We start from the raw sequence: 21,292 nt of genomic DNA, 5'->3' as shown, positions 1-21,292 counted from the left end.
AAGTTATACATGAAGTTTTGATTGTATGGGAGTTGGTGCCCCTAACTCCTCTGCATTGTTCAAGGGTCAACTGTAGTTTCATTTTTCAAAATCCTTTAGATTAACACCATTTGTGTCCTATTTAACGAATCTTCATCTGCTCTAAGGTCACTAAGATGTTTGTTTTCCTGTGTTTTGTTTTAAAAGCTTTATTGTTTTACCTTTCACATTTAGTTAGAGATGCCATCTCTCTGGAGTTGATTTTGCATATAGTATGAGGTAGGGATTAAGGTACATTTCCCCCCGTGTGGATATCCCTTAACTGAACACCATTTATTATCCCGCTGCACAGCAGTAACCACTTTGTTGTAAACCAGGTGTACGTTTGTATGTGTGGGTCTGTTTTTGGACTGTCTTGTTGTGTCCTTTCATTATTTTGTCTGTTGCACCAGTACCACCGTGTCATTACCATAACTGATAGTGTAAGTCCTCCTGCTTGTTCTTCAGAGCATTGTTTCTGGTTCTTTGCATTTCTAGATGAATTTCAGAATGTCTCAGTTTTGCAAAAAATATTTTAATTTCTGAAATATATTTTCTCCAGGTATACTTCGGGAATTATTTTCTTTCAGTACTTTGAAGATGTTATTCTGTTATATTTTGGCTTCCATTATTTCCATAGAAAATTGGCTCTTTTGATGATGGTGATGTGTCCTTTTTCCCCTCTGTGGCTGCATTTAAGTTTTTCTCTTTGGTGTAAGCAGTTGACTCTGAGGTGTTGGGGGGGGTGTGTGTGTGTGGGGGTGTGTGTGTGTGTGTGTGTGTGTGTGTGTGTGTGGTGTTACGTGTTAAAATCAGGAATTTGTTCATTTAAAAGTAAATTTCAGTTTTCTGGTGAAATTTTCTTGAACATTTTTATTGTTATTTTAAAGTCCCTGTTATAATTTCACTGGCTAGATAACTCTGAGGCTCTTTCTATTGACTTTTTTCGTCTTTTCTTTCTTTACATTTGATTGTATTTCCTGTTAGGCTGGTAACTTTTTTTGTTCGCTTGCTTGTTTCTTTAGTATTCAATCTTAGGTATGAAAAATTCTTGAGCTCTGCTGTTCAATATGGTAGTCTTAATCACTCATGGCTATTTAGGTTTAAATTTAAATTAATTAAAATTAAATAAATTTTAAAATTCATTTCCTCAGTCGCATTAGCCACATCTCAAGTGCTCAATAGCTGCATGTGACCAGTCCTGTCATTGCCAAAAGCTCCGTTGGACAGTGCTGTGTTAGTGACTCTGGATGGTAAAATCTTCCTCCAGAGATAGTTCTCTTTTATTCTGGAAGCCAGGTAGAGTAGGTAGCTCATGTTATTCCAAGTGAGGCTTGTCTATTTCAGTTTGCCCTTGTTCCTAGGATGTAGCCCTTTGTGGTTTCATTTGAAAAGCTTGGAGTATTCACAAGGCCCATCTTTCTTGGCAGGTTCTGAATTCCAGTTTTTGTTTTCCCAGCCCAGTGGAATAGCTGTAGGCTAAATTTAGGCCACTATTTTCTGTCTCCCCACCCCCCCCACCATGTCTCACTGTCATTTGGTGACTACCTCAAGGAAATGTAAGGTCAACTTTAATAAGTTTTCTCTTTGGTCTGGGATTTTGTTCCCTCTAGTCCTAGCTGTCTTGTCTGCTTTCTGATGACTTCACACAATTTTTTTTTTTTTTAAATAATAGACTTTATTTCTTAGAGTCCTTTTAGGTTCACAGCAAAATTGAGCAGAATATACAGAGTTCCCATATCCCTCCTGCTTCTACATACATACAACCTCTCCCATTATGACACCCCCACCCCCTCAGCCACATCAGTAAATTTGTTAAAATTGGTGAACCTACACAGACACATAACTATCACCCAAAAGCCACTATACACAGCTGTGTGTGTGTGTGTGTGTGTTCAGCCAGTTTTTGTAGTTGTTCTCCCTGGGGATATTAATCTGATAGCAGCTAAGTAGTACCCTTCCATTTTCTTTTATTAGGTAGAATATAACTCAGTATATTTGAAAATTTCTTAATGATTTCTAACAATTCTTTGGAATTTTTATTTGTTGGGATTAATGGTTCTGGTAGGAAAGTATGCAGGGTTAGGTATGTAGGGAAAAATATATATGTGTGAGTGTTTAATATTTTCATATTCCCTTAATTCTATTATTCCAGGTACAGACATTGCTTAATGTAGTTGGCCATTTTGTAGGTTATCAAATATCTGAGAATTTAAAATGGAATATATTTGGGGAAGCATTGTGTCTAATTGAATATTTTGTGTTCATTGTACTTCTTTAAGGAGTGATTTCTGTTTATAAAATATTCTGTCAGCGGCTCTATGAAGTATAAAACCAAGCGAGAGGCAGCTCCTGATATTAAAGACCTTATGTTCTCCTTCATAGAGAAGATAAGACACATATTAACAGGACTGCTTGTAGAAGGCACATTTTATATCTCACAAGATTTAAAGGTTAAACCCAAGTTTCTGTTTTGGCACTGCCATTTATTGACCCTGTGACCTTGGGGAAATCACTTAGTCAACTTCAGATGCTTTTGTTGGAGGGAAGGGATATTAATTATGTGCCAAGTACTTGGTTTTATTGTCACAATAATCTGGAAAGGCAAGTATATCCCTTATTTGCAAATGAATGAGTTGAGGTGGCAGTAACATTTGTAACTTGCCTAAGGCCTAGAGTTTTGTGAGTAGCTACCAGAGCTGGGATTTGAATTCTCTTCTCTGTTACTCCAAAGTCTGTAGTTACTTGATTATACTAGCACATAACAATCTATTCTGAGAAGTATTGATAAATATTCCTTGAAAAAACTGATGATAGTATAATATACACTTCTAAAAATAAAGTGTAAGATAGCATCACTCCTGTGGTATTCCTGCTGAAAACAGCATAAACCTCATGAGGAAACATTAAACAAACACAAACTGAGGGACATTCTAGAAAATAACTGGCCTGTATTCAAAAATGACAGTATCATGAAAACCACAAAAATGCTGAGGAACTATTTTAGGTAAATGAAACTAAAAAGACATGGGTCTGGGATTTATTTATTTTTAAAAATTTGTTTGATATAAAGGAAGGCATTATTGGGATAGTTGGCAAAATCTGAATAATAGTATTGTATCAGCATTAATTTCCTGATTTTTACAAATACATTGTAGCTATGTAAGAGACTGTCATTTTTTTTTAGGAAGTACAAAATGAAGTATTTAAGGGGTAAAGGGTTACCGTGTCTGCATCTTAACTCTTAGATGATTCAGAAGAATTGTATTTGTGTGTGTGTGTAAGAGAGGATAATACAGATGTGGCAAAATGTTAACATTTGGAGAATCTGGTTGAAGAATTCTTTGCATTATTTTGCAACTTTTCTGTGAGTCTAGAAGTATGTCAACTTACAAGGGAAAAAAGCATGAAAAACTAATAATATTCAGTAGTTCACCCCTTATCCACAGTTTTGCTTTTTGCGGTTTCTGCGGTCCCGCCCGCAGGAAATGATCCTCCTCCTGACTTGCTGTCAGAGGCTCAAAACGTTACAATGCCTGCATCATTCACCTCACTTCATCTCATCACATAGGCATTTTATCATCTCACATCATCACAAGAAGAAAGGTGAGTATGGTACAGTAAGATATTTAGAGAGAGAAAGAGACTACATTGACTTAACCTTTATTACAGTATATTGTTATAATTATTCTATTTTATTGTTAGTTATTGTTGTTAATCTCTTACTGTGTCTAATTTATAAATTAAGCTTTATCATAGGTATGTATGTATAGGAAAAAACAGGTATATAGTGTGTGTGTGTGTGTATGTATGTGTGTGTGTGTGTGTGTGTGTGTAGGGTTTGGTACTATCCATGGTTTCAGGCATCCACTGAGGGTCTTAGAATATAACCCTCATGGGTAAGGGAGGAGTACTTTATTTGCCTGTTAGAAGATTATTGGCCTTTAAGAGATGGTATGCTCCAGGGACACCTGGGTGGCTCAGTTGGTCAAATGTCTGACTATTGATTTTGGCTCAGGTCATAATACCAGGATTGGGAGATCTAGTCCCGAGTGGGGAGTTTGCTTGAGATTCTCTCCCTCTCCTTCTGCCCCACCCCTTGTTCATACACCTACCCCCTGCTCATACACACCCCCCTCATGCATGCACTCTCTCTCAAAAATAAATAAATAAATCTTTAAAAAAAAAGAAAGAAATGATATGTTCCAGAGTGCCACCAGATTGTGTAAGATCATCTGATGAATCAATGCCTAACCTTTTACTTGCTTATTAATGCATAGGTATATGGTCCTATAATTAAATAATGCATTTGTAATAGTTCATAAAATAAAGATGATTTATCTGTGTGGTGTTCAGGAGCTTGGACTCTCACTCAGACTGCGTAGGTTTATTTACAAGCTCTGCCTTGAAAAGTTGCTTCTGTACTTTGGTTTCCTCATCTCTAAAATGGGATAATACAGTACCTACCTCAGGGGGTTTTGTTAGGATTTAATGAGATAATGAGTGTAAAACATTTAGCATAGAATCTGACTCCTATTAAGAGTTCAATAAACAGGGGCACCTGGGTGGCTCAGTTGTTAAGCATCTGCCTTTGGCTCAGGTCAGGATCCCAGAGTCCTGTGATCGAGCCCCGCATCGGGCTCCCTGCTCAGCGGGAAGCCTGCTTCTCCCTCTCCCACTCCCCCTGCTTGTGTTCCCTCTCTCGCTGTGTCTCTCTCTGTCAAATAAATAAATAAATAAATCTTTAAAAAAGTTCAATAAACATTTTTTGTCATTTTCAGTAATTATTATGAAGTTATAAAATTGAATCATTTGGGGCCCCTGGGTGCCTCAGTCAGTTAAGCGTCTGCCTTCAGCTCAGGTCATGACCCCAGGATCCTGGGATCGAGCCCCGAGTCAGGCTCCCTGCTCAGCCGGGAGCCTGCTTCTCCCTCTCCCTCTATTGCTTCCCCTACTTGTACTCACATGCTCGCTTGCTCTCTCTCTGTCAAATAAATAAAGTCTTAAAAAAAATTGCATCATTTATTGCAATTAAATATTTTTTGTTGTCTGATTTATTTTTTTTTAAAGATTTTATTTATTTATTTGACAGAGAGAGACATAGCGAGAGAGGAAACACAAGCGGGGGAGTGGGAGAGGGAGAAACAGGCTTCCCACGGAGCAGGGAGCCTGATGTGGTGCTCGATCCCAGAATTCTGGGATCATGACCTGAGCCGAAGGCAGACGCTTTAACAACTGAGCCACCCAGGCGCCCCTGATTTAGTTTAAATATATCTTAAAGATTATGAGCTTCTATTGGCACCTACTGATGATACATTATAACTTTAAAGATATCTCATAGTTAAATTTAGGAAATCTTGGATTGTTTCGTACCTCCCTCCTAATCACCTATAGAATAGGGATAACGACATTTATCTTGTTACCTCATAGAATAAAATATTTGAACAGGTTGTAAAATACAAATGCAATACAAATGTAAGTTACATATTGATTTTTTCATCCAATAGCATGTAACCAAACATAAAGAACAGACACATTCAAACTCAGTTGTTAATGTTTTTCCTTTATTTTTTAGATACTTTTTTTTCTTTTTAAAGATTTTATTTATTTATTTGACAGAGAGAGACACAGCGAAAGAGGGAACACAAGCAGGGGGAGTGGGAGAGGGAGAAGCAGGCCTCCCGCAGAGCAGGGAGCCTGATGCGGGGCTCAATTCCAGGACCCTGAGATCATGACCTGAGCCGAAGGCAGACGCTTAACCGACTGAGCCACCGAGGTGCCCCTACAGATATTTTTCATATTCCCCTCCAAACTCAGCTCCTTTGCTTCTCTTTCGATCTATGTTAATAATAATTTTCTCTGTTTTCTCTTCCATATCATGAGAATTTTCGGTCATCTTGCCACTGTTCTTGATAGATAAAACATGAAAGATGTAGTGCTGTTTATAAATGGAATATGTTTCTGAGCCCTACCTATCTTTACAAAATATTAGCTGTTGTTCAGTCTTAGATACGCAAATTATTGTTGTATCCATCTATTTGAACATTGGGCTCTAAATCCCATTTGGCATATTTGGTGATGAATATTAAATCTTTGCTGTCTCCTATCTTCTACCTCTCAGGTTTAACATTTACTAGGTTTTGAAATTATTTATTATTATTGCTGTTCTTTGTACTTGGTGCTTTGATCTGGATCATTGTCCTGCATACTTAAAGGATTAAGTGGCCTTGCAATAAGGATATTTTTAATTGTGATATTTTTAGCCCACGACTTAAGCTACATTTGAATGAGTGTCTATTCTAAGAGTGTGTACTTTGATTACACATGTTATTGAATAGTTTGCTTTTCCAGTCATAAAAACAGTTGTGATTATCTAGTATTCTGTAGTGATATTATTGCCTATAGCGACAAATTTTTTTTTATCATGTTAAAAACATTCATAACTTAAAAAAGAAAAATATTTCTAAAAGTGGTTGATTGTCTCTGTGGAAATTTATTTGCCTTTCTCAGAGCATTGAGGTTTTTTTGTTGGTTGTTTTAAAAAAAGCACCATACTGCAGGGTTTTGAAAAGAGTGCTGATCAAGCTGGAAATTAACTCACTAATATATTTTAACAGTCATCCTTCTGTTAAAGTTCCAATTGTAGAAATGTTCTTTGATATTTTCATAAATTTTAGTAGCATTATGATTCGGAAGGATCGTTAGAGGTCCCTCCAGTGTAAGTTCCCCTGTTGTGTTTACAAGAATCTCTTTCACAGCCTTCCCTACAGACAGAGAGGCTCTAAGATGTAGCTCCAGTGCTCTTTCTTTCCAGAGGCAGTGTATTCCTACCTCAGAAACTCTCAACAGAAGATTGTTCCTTATAATAAAAGGAAACAAGGTTCACTTAACACCGGTTATGTGGTCTAATTTGATGGTAATATTAGAAACGTGAAATTCCTATAAAGTCCAGGTGACTGACAATTTTTTTTAACATTAGTTTTTTCTTGTATATTATGAGGTGCTTCTTTTAGAAACAAACATTGTGAGGGGCGCCTGGTTGGCTCAGTCAGTTGAGCCTCCAACATTTGATTTCAGTTCAGGTCATGATCTCAGGGTGGTGAGATTGGGCCCCACCTCGGGCTCCCACGCTCAGAGCAGGGTTTGCTTGAGATTCTCTCCCTCTCCCTCTGCTCCTTCCCTTGCACATGAACTCTTTCCCTCTCTTAAATAAATAAATAAATAAAAATCTTAAAACAAAATATCGTGGAGATGTATACTTTTCCCTCCCCCCTTGCCAGGTTGATTACTCAGAGTTAATTGCCGGTAAAACTTGAGTGTGTATCCTTTCCTAAATTGATTGTACTTGTACGAATGCACATTTACTGATGCTTGCATTTTATAACCACTTTAGGTCTTTGCTGTCTTTTGCTAGGTACAGGGCTTTGACATGTAAGAATTTATTGAGTGCGTGATGTTGAATTGGTACTTAGGAGTAGATGGTCACATCCACTGTTGAGCTCATTTCCTAATTGTTTCTGTAAAAGGATATTACAGTCATCTTTGGGAACACAGTATCTGCCAAAATAAGAGCCTTATTTTAATTAAGATGTATCTAGCAGATGACTGTGTATTTAATGTGAAAGATTATTTATGGTTAAGATGAGTAAATGCTTAAAGATCAGGAAAAGGAGTAAAATGTCAACTAAGTTCTTTTACATAAGTGTATTTATATTTCACATTTCCTGGTTAGTCTTAAAATCAAAGGTGATATGTTTAAAGAGAAAAGAAGAACGCTTTTAATGATAAATATAGCATCTGAGTGGGAGAACTTCCAGTAAGACAAAAGTGTGATTGTTTCAGTAATCCTAGGAATTATTTACGTTAAAGTATAGTAGTTAAAAGTTACAAGTGTGGACTCTGAAGTCATTAAACCTGGCTTTGAATTCCAGCTGTACCTTGACATAAACTGTGTGGCCCTTAGGCAAATTATTTATCCTAGTGTCCATTTCTTTATCTATTAAAAGGATTAGCAGGGCTATCAAATGGTTAATACTTCTAAAGCACTTAGAGCATTGCCTGGTTCATAGTGTTATGTAACTGTTTGATGTTATTGCTGTTACTATATATTTCCTAAAGGATTTATATAGAATGAAAAATTGGTTTAAAAAATGGCAAGATTTTTTTTTTTAAAGATTTTATTTTTTATTTGACAGAGAGAGACACAGCGAGAGAGGGAACACAAGCAGCGGGAGTGGGAGAGGGAGAAGCAGGCTTCCCACTGAGCAGGGAGCCCGATGTAGGGCTCGATCCCAGGACCCTGGGATCATGACCTGAGCTGAAGGCAGACATTAACAACTGAGCCACCCAAGCGCCTCAAGATCTTTTTTTTTTTTTTAATTGTCCTGGAAAGCTAAAGACCAGTTAATCAAAAAAAAGCACATAACAGACGTTTTCTCATGTTATGTAACTATTAGAAAACATAGATCAGTTAGTATTTTCCTGTTCTGTGGGAAATAAAACTAGAGCATAACTTTAATTGAATTGCTAAAATGACTTTGGTGTTAATTTCCAGGTTTTCTATTTGACTTTTTGTGTTTCAGTCAAAAGATTTTATAATTTGGGGTGCCTGGGTGGCTCAGTCGTTGGACGTCTGCCTTTGGCTCGGGTCGTGGTCCCAGGGTCCTGGGATCGAGCCCCGCATCGGGCTCTCTGCTCGGCGGGGGGCCTGCTTCTCCCTCTCCCACTCTCCCTGCTTGTGTCCCTCTCTCGCTGTGTCTCTCTCTGTCAAATAAATAAATAAATAAAATCTTAAAAAAAAAAAAAAAAGATTTTATAATTTAAGGGTGTATGGTATAGAGAAAGGCTTTTGGAATCAGGCATTTGAAATCTTTAGTTCCATCACTTTCTGGGTAACTTGGGGCAGTGTATCACTTATCTGTTGCTGTGTGGCAACTCCAGACTTAGTTGCTTCAAAAACAATGATTTATTATTTCTCATGATTCTGTGGGCTGGCTGTACTCAACTGAGGGCTTCTTCTGTTTTACGTGGAACATTTTGTTTACCAGCATTTTATATCTTGGAGCAGAAGAACAATGCAGAAATCTGTTTTTCAGAACACTTCTTTAAATGAGATAATGCATTAAAAGTTATTTCCATGATGCCTGGCCCATTGTTAGAGCTCAGTAAATGGTGGTGGTTTTTTTTTTTTTTTTCCTAGAGTCAAAACATATCAGCTGTCCCTAATGCAAAGTGGCTGGCATGTAAAAGTCTCTCAGTTGATACCTGTGTGGCTCATGTATTTGATGTAACAAAAATATTCTTAGCATTTTCAAATTAATGTATGCTAATAGCTCCCTTTAGTTGATTAGTTCATTGAACAAATAATGATTGAGTGCCTACCATGTGCCAGGCAGTTTTCTCCGTGCTGGGATTATAGCATTGAGAGAATTAAAATTCTTATCCTTGGGGCAGTTGGCTGGCTAAATCAGTATACCCCACATTGGGTATAGAGATTAATTAAAAAAAAAAAAAACAGTTGCTGCCCTCATGGAATTTATATTCTAGTGGGGAAGGGAAAATAGATAATAAGCAAATATATATGTTAGTTGTGGCAAGTGCTATCGAGAACTATAAAGCAGGGTAAAGGAGGAGAGGTAAGTTTATGTGTTGGCAGGGGCTTACTTTTTCTATTTAATGTGGTCAGGGAAGGCCTTTCTAATAAGATGGTCCTTGAGCAGAAACACAAAGTAATAGTACAGAGGTTAAGTCCTGCTATTCCTTCTGCCCAGAATCTTCTCCTAGATAAGCGCAAAGGTTTTGAGACAGGAACTGTGGTTAGAAACAGTAAGGAGGCTAGTGTGGGTGGATCAGAGCAAGCAGGTAGGATAGTGATAAGAAATATTAGATGTAGGTAAGGGCTGAATCATGTATGACCTTGTAGGCCATTGTAAGGAATTGACTTTACTCTGAGATGGGAAGCTGTTGGGGGATTTTGAAGAGAAGAGTGATGTGTCCAACTTGTGTTTTAAATGGACCACTCTGGCTGCAAAGTTGAGAATAGATGGGAGAGGACAGGGGCAGAAGCAAGAAGAACAGTTAGGAAGCTTTTGCAGTTATCCAAATGAGAGGTGATGGTGGCTTGGATTGGGGTGGCAGCAGTAAAGGTGGAGCAAAATGGTCAGATTCTGGATCTGTTTTGAAGATGGAGTCAGTGGGATCTGATGATAGATGTGGGAAGTGAGAGAAAAAGAAGAGTCAAGTTTGATTTGCCCATGTTATGAGCCTGAGAAACTAAGGATAGAGTTGTCATTTCCTGAGATGGAGAAGGAGTGGATTGGGGGGAATTAGGAGTTCTTTTTGAATGTGTTTAGTTTGCGATATCTAAATAGGCACTCAAGAAAGGGATGTTGAGGGCGCCTGGGTGGCTCAGATGGTTAAGCGTCTGCCTTCGGCTCAGGTCATGATCTCAAGGTCCTGGGATCGAGTCCCGCATCGGGCTCCCTGCTCCTTGGGAGCCTGCTTCTCCCTCTGCCTTTCTCTCTCGCTCTGTCTCTCATGAATAAAAAAAAAAAAAAAAAAAGAAAGGGATGTTGAGTAGACAGTTGAATACCTAAGTCTGGAGGTAAGGAGAGAGGTTGGGTTGGAGATACACATTTTAGAGTGTTAAGTATAGAGATGCTATTTAAAACTCTGTGATTGGATGAGATCACCTAAGGGAAGTGAATATAGATAGAGAAGATGGATATCCAAAGCCTGAGCCTCCAGAATTTAAAGGTTGTGGAAATGAGATGGAACTAGAAAGGAATCTGAGAAGGGAGTCTAGTGAGGTGTAAAGGGCAGAGCAGAGTGGTGTCATGGAAGACAAATGCAGACTGTTTAAAGCAGGAGAGCATAATCAGCTGTGTCAGACGCTGCAAGTCCAGTAAATCCGAGGATGTGGCAATGCAGTGGCTGATGGTGACCTTGGCAAGAGCTATTTTGGTGGAATGATGGGGTAATGAAAGCCTGATTAGAGTAAATTCAATACAGGGGCAGAATTGGAGGCAGCTTTTCTAAACAGTGCTTTCGAGGACTGGTATAAGGGGGAGAAAAGAAAAGGGTGATGGCTAATGGACAGTGTAAAAACAAGATGGTTCTGGAGAGAGAGAAAGAGTTGAAGAGAGGGCTGGGTGGAGAGAGAGCGTGGGAAATTGGTGGAGTGATATACTTCAGTAAGTGAGCCTCGATGCCTTAGATAGAAGCACTGACAGATGCAAGTGGGCTAGTAGATGTGGTGATGAGAAGGTGGAAGTTTCTTTCAAATTCTGTCTATTTTTTTTTTTCAGTAAAGTAGGATGCAAGGACAACAGTCCGGAATGAGGATAGGGAGGAGGTGGTGGCTTGAGAAGAGAGGAGGTGTGAATTCGGACAGTGGGAGGAGGAATGTATATACCGTTTTACATTTTACACACATTCTTTTATAGGTAAAAGTATAAGATTAGTCCTTTAGGTAATCTTTGGAGAATATAGGGGTGGTAGAACCCCATCTTTTAAAAAATGAAAATGTGAAGGCTCAGGTAAATTACTTGCTGTTGGAGGGAGAGCTAAGTGCCTACTCTTGAGTGTTAAAAATATAGCTCTCTTTAGATGATTTTCATTGTTTGAAATCAGTGCCTCCTTACCAGACTCCAAAATTTGTCTTCCCCGAGCTTCTCTGCATAGATTCGCAGTTTTTTAGTACCAGCATAGCATGACGTTCTCATGAGCCTTACCTGAAGGGAATTGCACCTCTGATCCACGCTCTTGTATAGTGGATCTCCAGGATATGGGCAGGAGGTTCCTTTTAGTGCCCCTAGGGGTCTGAAAAGGGGTAGCACAAGATTAACTCAGTTATTAAGACAGCAGCGTTGAACAAAGTAGAAAAATCAGTAGTTCTTTTAACACTGGTACTCTCCTTTCCCTTTTGGATTTCTGTCCCATCAAAGGCATTTTCTTCCTGTACCGGCTAGTTCTGTCTGAGGCGGTACTTGTCTTTGGTGTGCAGCCTCTCTGCTCTGACCTCCTTCAGCACTGGAGTATATTCTTGCTCCGCAGTGTGGTGAGCTGATATATGGCCTCTCTTGGTTAACTTCATATTTTTCATAATAGCCAACATAAGTGGAAGAAATTCAGATGTCTATCCCTTGATGAGTGGCTAAGTAAATATGGAATATCCAGGCAATGGAATACTGTTCAGCAGTAAAAGTGAGTGATGTACTGGCACACACTGCGGTCTTGAAAACATGCAAGTGAAAGAAACCAGTCACAAAACATTACTTTCTATGATTCCATTTGTATGAAACGTCCAGAAGAGGCAGATCTAACGAGACCAAAAGTGGATTTGTGGTGGCCTGGGATGGAGGAGTTTGGGAGGAATAGAGAGTAAATGCTAAAGGATATAGGGTTTTCTTTTTGGGATGATGAAAACGTTCTGAAATTGATTGTGGGGATGGTTGCGCTATTCTGTGAATATACTAAAAACCATTGAATCATACCATAGCTTAGTAATACTGTTATTTAAAAAAAATGCCTTCTTCATATTCTACCTTAGAAAAGACTATTGTCATTTTAGTATTTTTATCTTTATTGAATTTACCATTTATTTACCTTTTCCAAGATTGTGTGCATTTCTCTAGTATTTTTTTAATGTCAAAAGCAGAGAGAAGTGTGTAGATAAATACTTGGTATAGAAGTTTCATCAAGAGAAGCCTGGATGACTGTACCTCTCAGTCTTAGTGAGTGATGTTACCTACCTTCTGGCCTTTAGCTTGGCATTTCAGAAATTATTTGATTAGTGTTCTAGACTTGACCAGACCTGGGTGGTTCTGCCACTAGACTCACCAGAAGCTGAAGTGTATCAGCATTATGCTAATTAAGTTTAATGAGAAGTGAAGCTGTTAGGCAGACTAGATATTCACGCTGGCCTAACCATTATATTCTCTTTATGTCAAAAAGAAAACTCACTCTCTATAAGTTTAAGAGTATGATCAACATTTTCTTGATGGCCATGAAATCATCATATGAGTTCATAGTTTAATGACATTTGGAGTGATGACCCAAGGCATCTCTGTTATAAGAATGTAATTGTTAGGGTGCATGCGTGGCTCATTTGGTTGAGTGTCTGACTCTTGATTTTGGCTCAGGTCTTGATCTCAAGGTTGTAAGACTGAACCCCACTTCTGGCTCCTAGCTCAGCAGGGAGTCTGCTCGAGATTCTCTGTCTCTCCCTCTCCCTCTGCCCCCCCCCTTTAAAAAAATGTAATTGTTCCTAGAGCTAGACATACTGAATTCCTGAACTGAGATACCCTTTTTCCTAACAGGGCTGGGTTTCTTCTGCCAGTAATTGAATTTTCAACTTACAAAAGTAAATAAAGATGAGGTAAAGCAAATAAAATGTTCCATTAATAGTTGTCTTCTTTTCTGAATGACAGTATTTCACTATGTTCTTATTTGAAGCATCGACTGCCAACAGTCTCTTCTACTCTGGCAAAAGTCCCCAGAGTTCAGTTTATGTAGTTAAAAAATTTTTTTGTTTTCATCTTACCCACTTTACTATATTTTATATCAGTGTTTCAGGATTTTAGAAGAGTAGAAAGGATTTATTCTTAATGAATATTGATACATTTGATTAAAAGCACGTGACAAAAAATAATAAAAAAGGAAACTAGCATTTTAGCTATAGATTGCCTTTGTTACCATATGACCTAATTTTTTTAGTTTGTGGGTTTGACACTTCTAATTGTGAGTTTTTATTTATAGAGTGGTGAATAAGAGGTTTTGTTATACTTTCCATTCAGTAGACATGTTTAATGGTGCCTGGTCTCCAAAGTACAAATTGTATCTATTCCCTGTTACAGCCTTAGCACTGCCACATTACAGGTGCTCAGAAGGGAGTTAGGATAGATGAAAAAAGAAGTGGAACAATTTCCTTTAGGAGTAGGACAGAAGTTTTTTTTGTTTTGTTTTTAAGAATGGTCCACAGATTAGAATCCCTGTTTTGATCATTTTTATCCAAAAATATAGTTAGCCCAGGGGAAGAATTTGAGAGCCAATTAAGATAAAAACAGAAAACTAAGCTTTCTTCATTACTGACAGATGGATATATTGTTCTTTCATGCATAATTTAATTTTTAAAGTTTATTGTGAGACTGGCTGGTAGAGTTGGACATCTCTGGCAGCTTCATCTAGATTGTGGATGCTTTATGGTATTGTTTCCCAACCTTTTACATTGATCCGCATAGAAAATGGTAGTATCTATGGCATGCTAGGGTAGACTGGAGTTTGGGCACATTTAAATGGGACGTGGTGAGGAAATTTGTTGCATTTTCTTTATGACATATATGTATTTGAAAATAAAATATGAAAGTTTTGGGGAGGATGGTTGTGGCAGGCATGGAATTGTGTCACTCAGATTCCCCTTCAGGAGAACCTCCAGTGGGGAGCGCAGTTGACAGAGAGTCTGCAGCTGTTGCACCTTCAGATATGCGTCCTGGCTGTTCTAGCCAGTGACCAAACACAGTAGGGGTACTAGAACTATTCTTGCTTGATGGGGAGCTCCTCCAGCAGGTAATCTTTTGCTTAGGGACTCTGCATTAGCCCAGCCAAGACTTTATCCTGACAGCGCTGTAGTGGGAGGTTCTCTCTATCCGCCTCTCCCTTTGCCCCTCTTCTTGCTCATGTCACAACTGCTCGGGGTCTGAGGGCTGTCTTCACCTGCTCCTGCTTCCTCTCCCTGCCTTCCTCCAAGACATCTCTTGCACATCTAATCTGCTTTTTTGAAGACCCTAGCTGATGCAGTAATACACAATGAGTTTGTGTAAAACTTGGAGTTAAAATACTTTTATATTTTAAAATGAGAAATTTGAGTTTGCTTCTTTGAGTACAACTTTTGTATCTCAAGTTTTTTTTTTTTTTTTTAAGATTTTATTTATTTATTTGACAGAGAGAGACACAGTGAGAGAGGGAACACAAGTAGGGGGAGTGGGAGAGGGAGAAGCAGGCTTCCTGCTGAACAGGGAGCCCGATGCGGGGCTCGATCCCAGGATCCTGGGATCATGACCTGAACCGAAGGCAGACGCTTAACGACTGAGCCACCCAGGCGCCCCTGTATCTCAAGTTTTATGCTTGAAGTGGCTTTATGCAGTCCTGGTCAGGATTTTAAAAAGATGTCTCCGCATTCTTGTCACCATCAATTAGAAATTTGGCTCATTCATTTAGTGGTAACAAATGACAGAAGGAATTCATTGCTCTTTGTCTAGTTGACAGAAACTCCTTTCTTATTGTTAATCAGGTATCAAATAATTTCAGTCTCTTTAAGTTGTATATCCTAGGCACTATCATTCTGTTACTTTTCTTTCATTGCCAGATACGACATTGAAGTTTCCAATAGCCAATTTCAAACCCCATTACTTTTTCATAGTGAATATTGCAAAATAATCATAAAACTCTTACATGGCTATAGATCTGTTGGTCTTAATAATTCTTCAGAATTCAAATTAGTATGATTAAACATCACTAGTGAATCCCTTTTTATTCCATACTTTTGAAACTGTCTTTTTGCTTTGAATCTTTTTTAGTATGGGCTAATACATACTCTTTATTAACTCTTGTGGCCATTTCTCTTTCTTTCTGCCTAGACTTCTGTTCCTCAAGGCTTAGTTCAAACCCGTATTTCGAAAACTCTGATGCTTTGCTTTGTGTGACCCAACCTGTGTAGGAATGATTTATTTGAGAAATGTTTACTGAGTGCATATTCTCTGCTAGGTTCTTTGTATACCATAGTGAACAAAAAAGGGTAAGATCTTCTCTGTCTTCTTTTGTACGATATTGTGAATATGTAAGGATGATAATATGTAAGGATGTGTAACTTGTTTTTTTCCCCTCTTTCTACCCAATGTAGCATTTGGTTATGTCAATATAATTCACATTTATACATCTATACTAAGTATTTTGTCAAAAGAATGAAAGCCTTTTGTAACTATGTTCTAAAGATCTTTTATGCCTCATAGCACGTACTTGCTTTTAACAAATGCTTGTGAATTAATACCTTAAGTATGAATTATGGCAGGGATGTCCAGGAGAGGACTCACTGGACAGATCCTACATCAGTGGTACAAAACAGCTTATTTCTTATCCCTTGAACTTATTCTGATCAGAAGAACTATAGGGAGAAGATGGAGCAATCTTCCCATTGGTCTAACTACTTGAGCCTAGGGCTTTGGTTCTCAACTTTGGCCATGTATTGGAATCACCCCAGGAGCTTTACAAAAATACTGATTCCCAAGTCCCTCCCCCAGAGTTTCTGATTTAATTGGTATGGAGTGTGGCCAGGACCAAGTGATTGTAATGTGCAGTCAAGATTGAGAACCGCTGCTTTAGGAGATAATGACAACTAGCAGTCTCAGTTAAAGAAATTAGCAGAAGCCTTATTTTGTCTAACTGTATATAATATGTATACCGAGAGAGCCTGGGAACAGTGCCATCCCAGTAGTAATGAGAACTCATAGCTCATTGAGGGAGTTGTGACTGGTCAAGTCTGGGAAAATTAGAGTATCAAAATAGATAATTACTGTAATGGATTATAACTCATTGAATAAAATAGGATTCTATTAATTTATACTCACATAGGCAAATAAATGAAGAAATGGAAAATTTGATAGTAATGGCTTACACATATAGTCTCAAATTTAAGTCCTGCAAAATATTTAATTAGAGAAAAGGAGGAACTTCCAATAGTGGAAATATCTAGCAGATACCATGTTAAATAATCAAAGTGAACATATCACTACTGGAACAAATCAAAATTGTATGCCACCTGACAGCACATCATGAGGAAAAGCATCACTTCTGTCATACTCCTCCCAAAGATTTATAACCCGGATCTAATTATCAGGAAACATCAGGGAAACCCACACTGAGACATTCTACAAAGAACTGGCCTGTAATAGCTTGTGCCAAGGTCATAGAAATCAAGGAAAGACTTGAGGAACTATTCTAAAAGATATGACAACTAAATGCGATGCATGGTTCTGAATTGGATCCTTTTGCCATAAAGGACATTCATTATTAGTATAATTGGCCAGACTTGGAGTCTGAGGCTTAGATGGTAGAGATGTATCAGTGTTCCTTTCCTGATTTTGATGATTGTATTATGGTTATGTGGGGCAATATCCTTGTTTGTAGGAAATACAAAGTTACTTGGCAAATTATTCTCAAGTGGTTCATGAAAAAACCCATTCATTGTATTGACCTTCAACTTCTCTTAAATTTGAGACTGTTTAGGGTAACTATGATTGTATGACTCACTTTGGAATTACATAGCTGTATGTGAAGCCTCTCAGAATCTTACTTTTTCTCATGTAAAGTCATGTGAAGTAGCACATAATTTATCTGGGCATGATATTTTTCATGGGATACATTTTCCAAGTAATCGAAGCTCTTCAAGTGCTAAAATGCTTTCTAGCTGTTTAGATACCTTGTATTTTTCTGCCTTTTAAAGCAGAATACATTGCACTTGGTCTTGTCTCTTCTGATGACTAACAGTCCTGATTTTGTGAATATTTATTATTGTTTTCTGAAGAAATATGTAGGCCTAGATCCACTTTTAGTCTTTGGGCTTGTTTTGCTCTTACCTCTCAATGTCTGGTTTTCAGTTCTGTTGATGTCAACAGTGCGTGTATTTCATAGTTCGCCAGTTCTCTTTCTAGTGTATTATTTCTAATCTGTTATAGTCTCAAGTACAAGATCTGTGCTTTTTCTAAAATTCTCTGTAATGTTAAATAGAGATTTTATCCTAGCAATGGTTGTACTCATTGTACCCTTGTAAGCTTAATTCAAGATTATGTCTAGGCTTCAAAGAATTCTGAAAAGTGAAGAGTTACTATAAATAGAAGGTGACTACTCTCATTTTACTAACTTTTCTTAGAATGTCAGATGAAATAAGATAATTTTAAAGGAAAATCATTGTGATTTTTTTTTTTTTCAGAGCTCCAGAGATTATATTGGGGTTGCCATTTTGTGAAGCCATAGACATGTGGTCATTGGGATGCGTGATTGCAGAATTATTCCTTGGATGGCCGCTCTACCCAGGAGCCTTGGAGTATGACCAGGTAACAAAACTGTCATGATAGATCTAGATAGAATGTAAAGAAAAATAATAGACTAATAGGAATGCATTTCCCCAGGTATATAATACCCATGAAAATCTTTTTAAAATAAAACGACAAGGGGCGCCTGGGTGGCTCAATTGTTAAGCATCTGCCTTGGGCTCAGGTTGTGATCCCAGGGTCTTGGGATCGAGCCCTACGTTAGGCTCCCTACTCAACGGGGAGCCTGCTTCTCCCTCTGCCTGCAGCTTCCCCTACTTGTGCTCTCTCGCTCTCTCTGCCCCCCCCCCCCCAAAAATCTTTAAAATAAAGTAACAAAACCTGAGATCTTAGGGAATTTAAATTCAAGATCTCAAAACTGTATTCGGTTTTTAAAAACTTTAACAGCTGAAGTAAGGTTTCATAAAGGTACAGTCCACAGGCCCCCAAACCAGTTTTGCAAAAACACTTTTTTGTATTATTTTTATTCTTTAGACATTTTTAAAGGGCTGGACTATGTCCATTTAAATAATAAAGATACACTTGGGTGACAGACTTTGATGATGGATGAAATGTCAGCCACTTTCAAGGAATAAAAGCATCATAACTATTGATCTTAAATCAGCAACCATTATTGGGCTTAAGTACTTCAGTCACCTGAACCCTCTTTAGTATTTTAAGCTGTTTTTGAGTGACATTGGAAATCTAGTTTAACATTATTTAAATGATTCTCTGTAGAATCCAGCAAATTACTTCATTAAACACTTTTCTTTTTTTTAAGATTTTATTTATTTATTTGAGAGACTGAGAGGGCACAAGCAGGGAGAGGGGCAGAGGGACAAGCTGACTCCCTGCTGAGCAGGGAGCTAGACACAGGGTTCCATCCAGGTCCCCAAGATCATGACCTGAGCTGAAGTCAGACACTTAACTGACTGAGCCACCCAGGCGCCCCCATTAAACACTTCCCATGATAGTTTTCAGTTACGTTCATTAGCCTCTCTAAGCTATTAGACAGTGAATGTTGTTTGCTATTTTCTTGTGTTTTTGTTTTGTTTAGTTTTAATACCAAGGTTCTTTTTTGGAGTAGTTATAAACTTAATCTGTATTTGAAAAAGTTTCATAGCATCTTCCTTATTAGAGAGATATATACTCATATTTTAGTGGAAAACTTTAGTCAAAATGAACAAAATGCTTACAGCAGTTTTGTTTCTAGTAGATAAATATTTTTATTAAATGATATACTATTTAACTTTTAATGAAAAAAATAGAAAATAGAACATTTTGGGGTGCCTGGGTGGCTCAGTTGGTTGAGTGTCTGCCTTCGGCTCGGGTCATGATCATGGAGTCCTGGGATCGAGTCCCACATTGGGCTCCCTGCTCAGTGGGGAGTCTGCTTCTCCCTGTGTCCCTCACCCCACTCTCGTGCTCTCTCTCTCTTTCTCAGTCTCTCTCTCAAATAAAATCTTAAAAAAAAAAAAAAAAAAAGAACATTTTAATGCAACCATGACATAATTGTAGCAATAAAATGTGCCTTATTTCTGATTTTCAGGGCTTAACTCTGTATCAAAAAGGGTATGAGGGGGCACCTGGGTGGCTCAGTTGGTTAAGCAGCCAACTCTTAGTTTCAGCTCAGGTCATGGGATCGAGCCCCGTGTTGGGTCGGCTCTGCACTCAGTGCAGAGTCTGCTTCAGGATTCTCTCTCTCCCTCTGCCCCCCACCCCGTGCCTCTCTCAGATAAATAAATAAATTAAAAAAAAAAAAAAGGTATGCAAGGTTATGAATTTGGTGATTTACGTGTTGCTGAGATGAGCCTAAAAGTCATTTAATATTAATTATTAGATTAGATATTATCATTAACTTTAATCTCTTATCTTCTTACAAAGACTTTCTACCCATAAACCACCTCTTTTATGCTAGGCTTCTGTAGTCTGTCTCTACCTTTCATCCTCCATGTTCAGCATATCTCTAGAAGGTAGTTTCTGTAACATTTTCCATACATCCTGGTTTCCTTCGGCTTTTTACCAACCTAACCTTGATGTGGATGCTAGACTGGTGCTAGTTTTGAAAGAGTTGGTGATCTAGTTGGGAGAGTCCCATAGTCTCTTAGCTGCTGAAGGCTGAAGTTCCAGTCAAATGCTAGAAGTATACCTCTGGTTTTGTGGACTACCAAGTTATGACATGTATGGTATTCTGGAGCAGGACACCATCTAGTGGCAACTTCAGATTGATTTGCTGCTGTACTTTGGATTGGGACTTCTACAGTTCTAGTCTTGGACACCTGACATTAGTACTGAAAAGGACCTGCAGATTATCTATTTACTATTCCTTCCTATTTTATAAAAGGGATAACTGAGGCCCAGAAAAATGAAATGACTTGTCGAAAGTCACAATGGTCATTTGAGACAAAGCCCTGATCAAAGCTTTTTCTAAGTTCCATGATAGATTTTTTGTTTTGTAAACTGGGAACAGGTGTTAATCTGATCCATATTAACAGTATTTTCAGAATGTATAGTACTTTAATTCCAAGAGAATATAATGATTAAAAAATATATTAGCATATAACATCAATAGTTATATCATAATTATTAGTTTGGTATTTTAAAAGTTATTTTCCAAAATATCTGAGTGGAAGTGAGTAAGAGTGATGATGTAAGCATTCTTGTTTTGGTTTCAATCTTAGACTTTATATACTCATTTCCAAATGTGATGTGTCCTATATAGGTTTTGATAAATGTCTGTTTTCAAGATAAGGGAACTCCCTCTATTCCTAATTTTCTAATTATTTTTTTTATCCCAAATTGGTTTTGGACTTTCAAATGCTTTTATACATCTATTAAAATGTTCATGTAAGTGTTTTTTTTGGTTGTTTTTTACTTTAGTCTGTTTATTAATGTGGTTGGATTTCGTAGATTTTCACCAGCTTCCTGGATTACGATTGTCTAATTAGGATGTGAAGAGGCCATCAATAGGGTATGCCTTTATCTGTTTTCTGTTCCCTGTTCCAGTCATCAGCTGCCCTGATATTCTTGGACACCTAATTGGGGTGCTGTTGCTATTTTATTTTTAAACTTTTTTTTTTTTTCTTACAGTGGCAGTACAGTGGGTAATGGTAATATTATTATTACTTACTGAGCTCTTTTATGTGTCAGAAACTGTTCCTACACTTTCATTAATTCATTTAATGCTCACA

The 21,292-nt window shown here is 37.9% G+C and overlaps 1 protein-coding gene across 3 annotated transcripts in view; it reads left to right on the top strand.

Moving 5' to 3' along the window:
- The window catches only part of HIPK3 (homeodomain interacting protein kinase 3), a 90,211-nt gene that overhangs the window by 47,861 nt on the left and 21,058 nt on the right, over positions 1–21,292 (top strand). For all 3 annotated transcript variants that reach the window (XM_021685347.2, XM_021685344.2, XM_021685345.2), the window contains exon 3: positions 18,002–18,125. In XM_021685347.2, coding sequence (XP_021541022.1) covers positions 18,002–18,125 — 124 coding nt within the window. The remainder of the gene's footprint in view (positions 1–18,001; positions 18,126–21,292) is intronic.

The sequence above is a fragment of the Neomonachus schauinslandi genome, chromosome 11, assembly GCF_002201575.2.
Source record: "Neomonachus schauinslandi chromosome 11, ASM220157v2, whole genome shotgun sequence".
In the NCBI taxonomy this organism is placed as follows: domain Eukaryota; kingdom Metazoa; phylum Chordata; class Mammalia; order Carnivora; family Phocidae; genus Neomonachus; species Neomonachus schauinslandi.
This window is presented reverse-complemented; position numbering and strand designations above follow the sequence as displayed.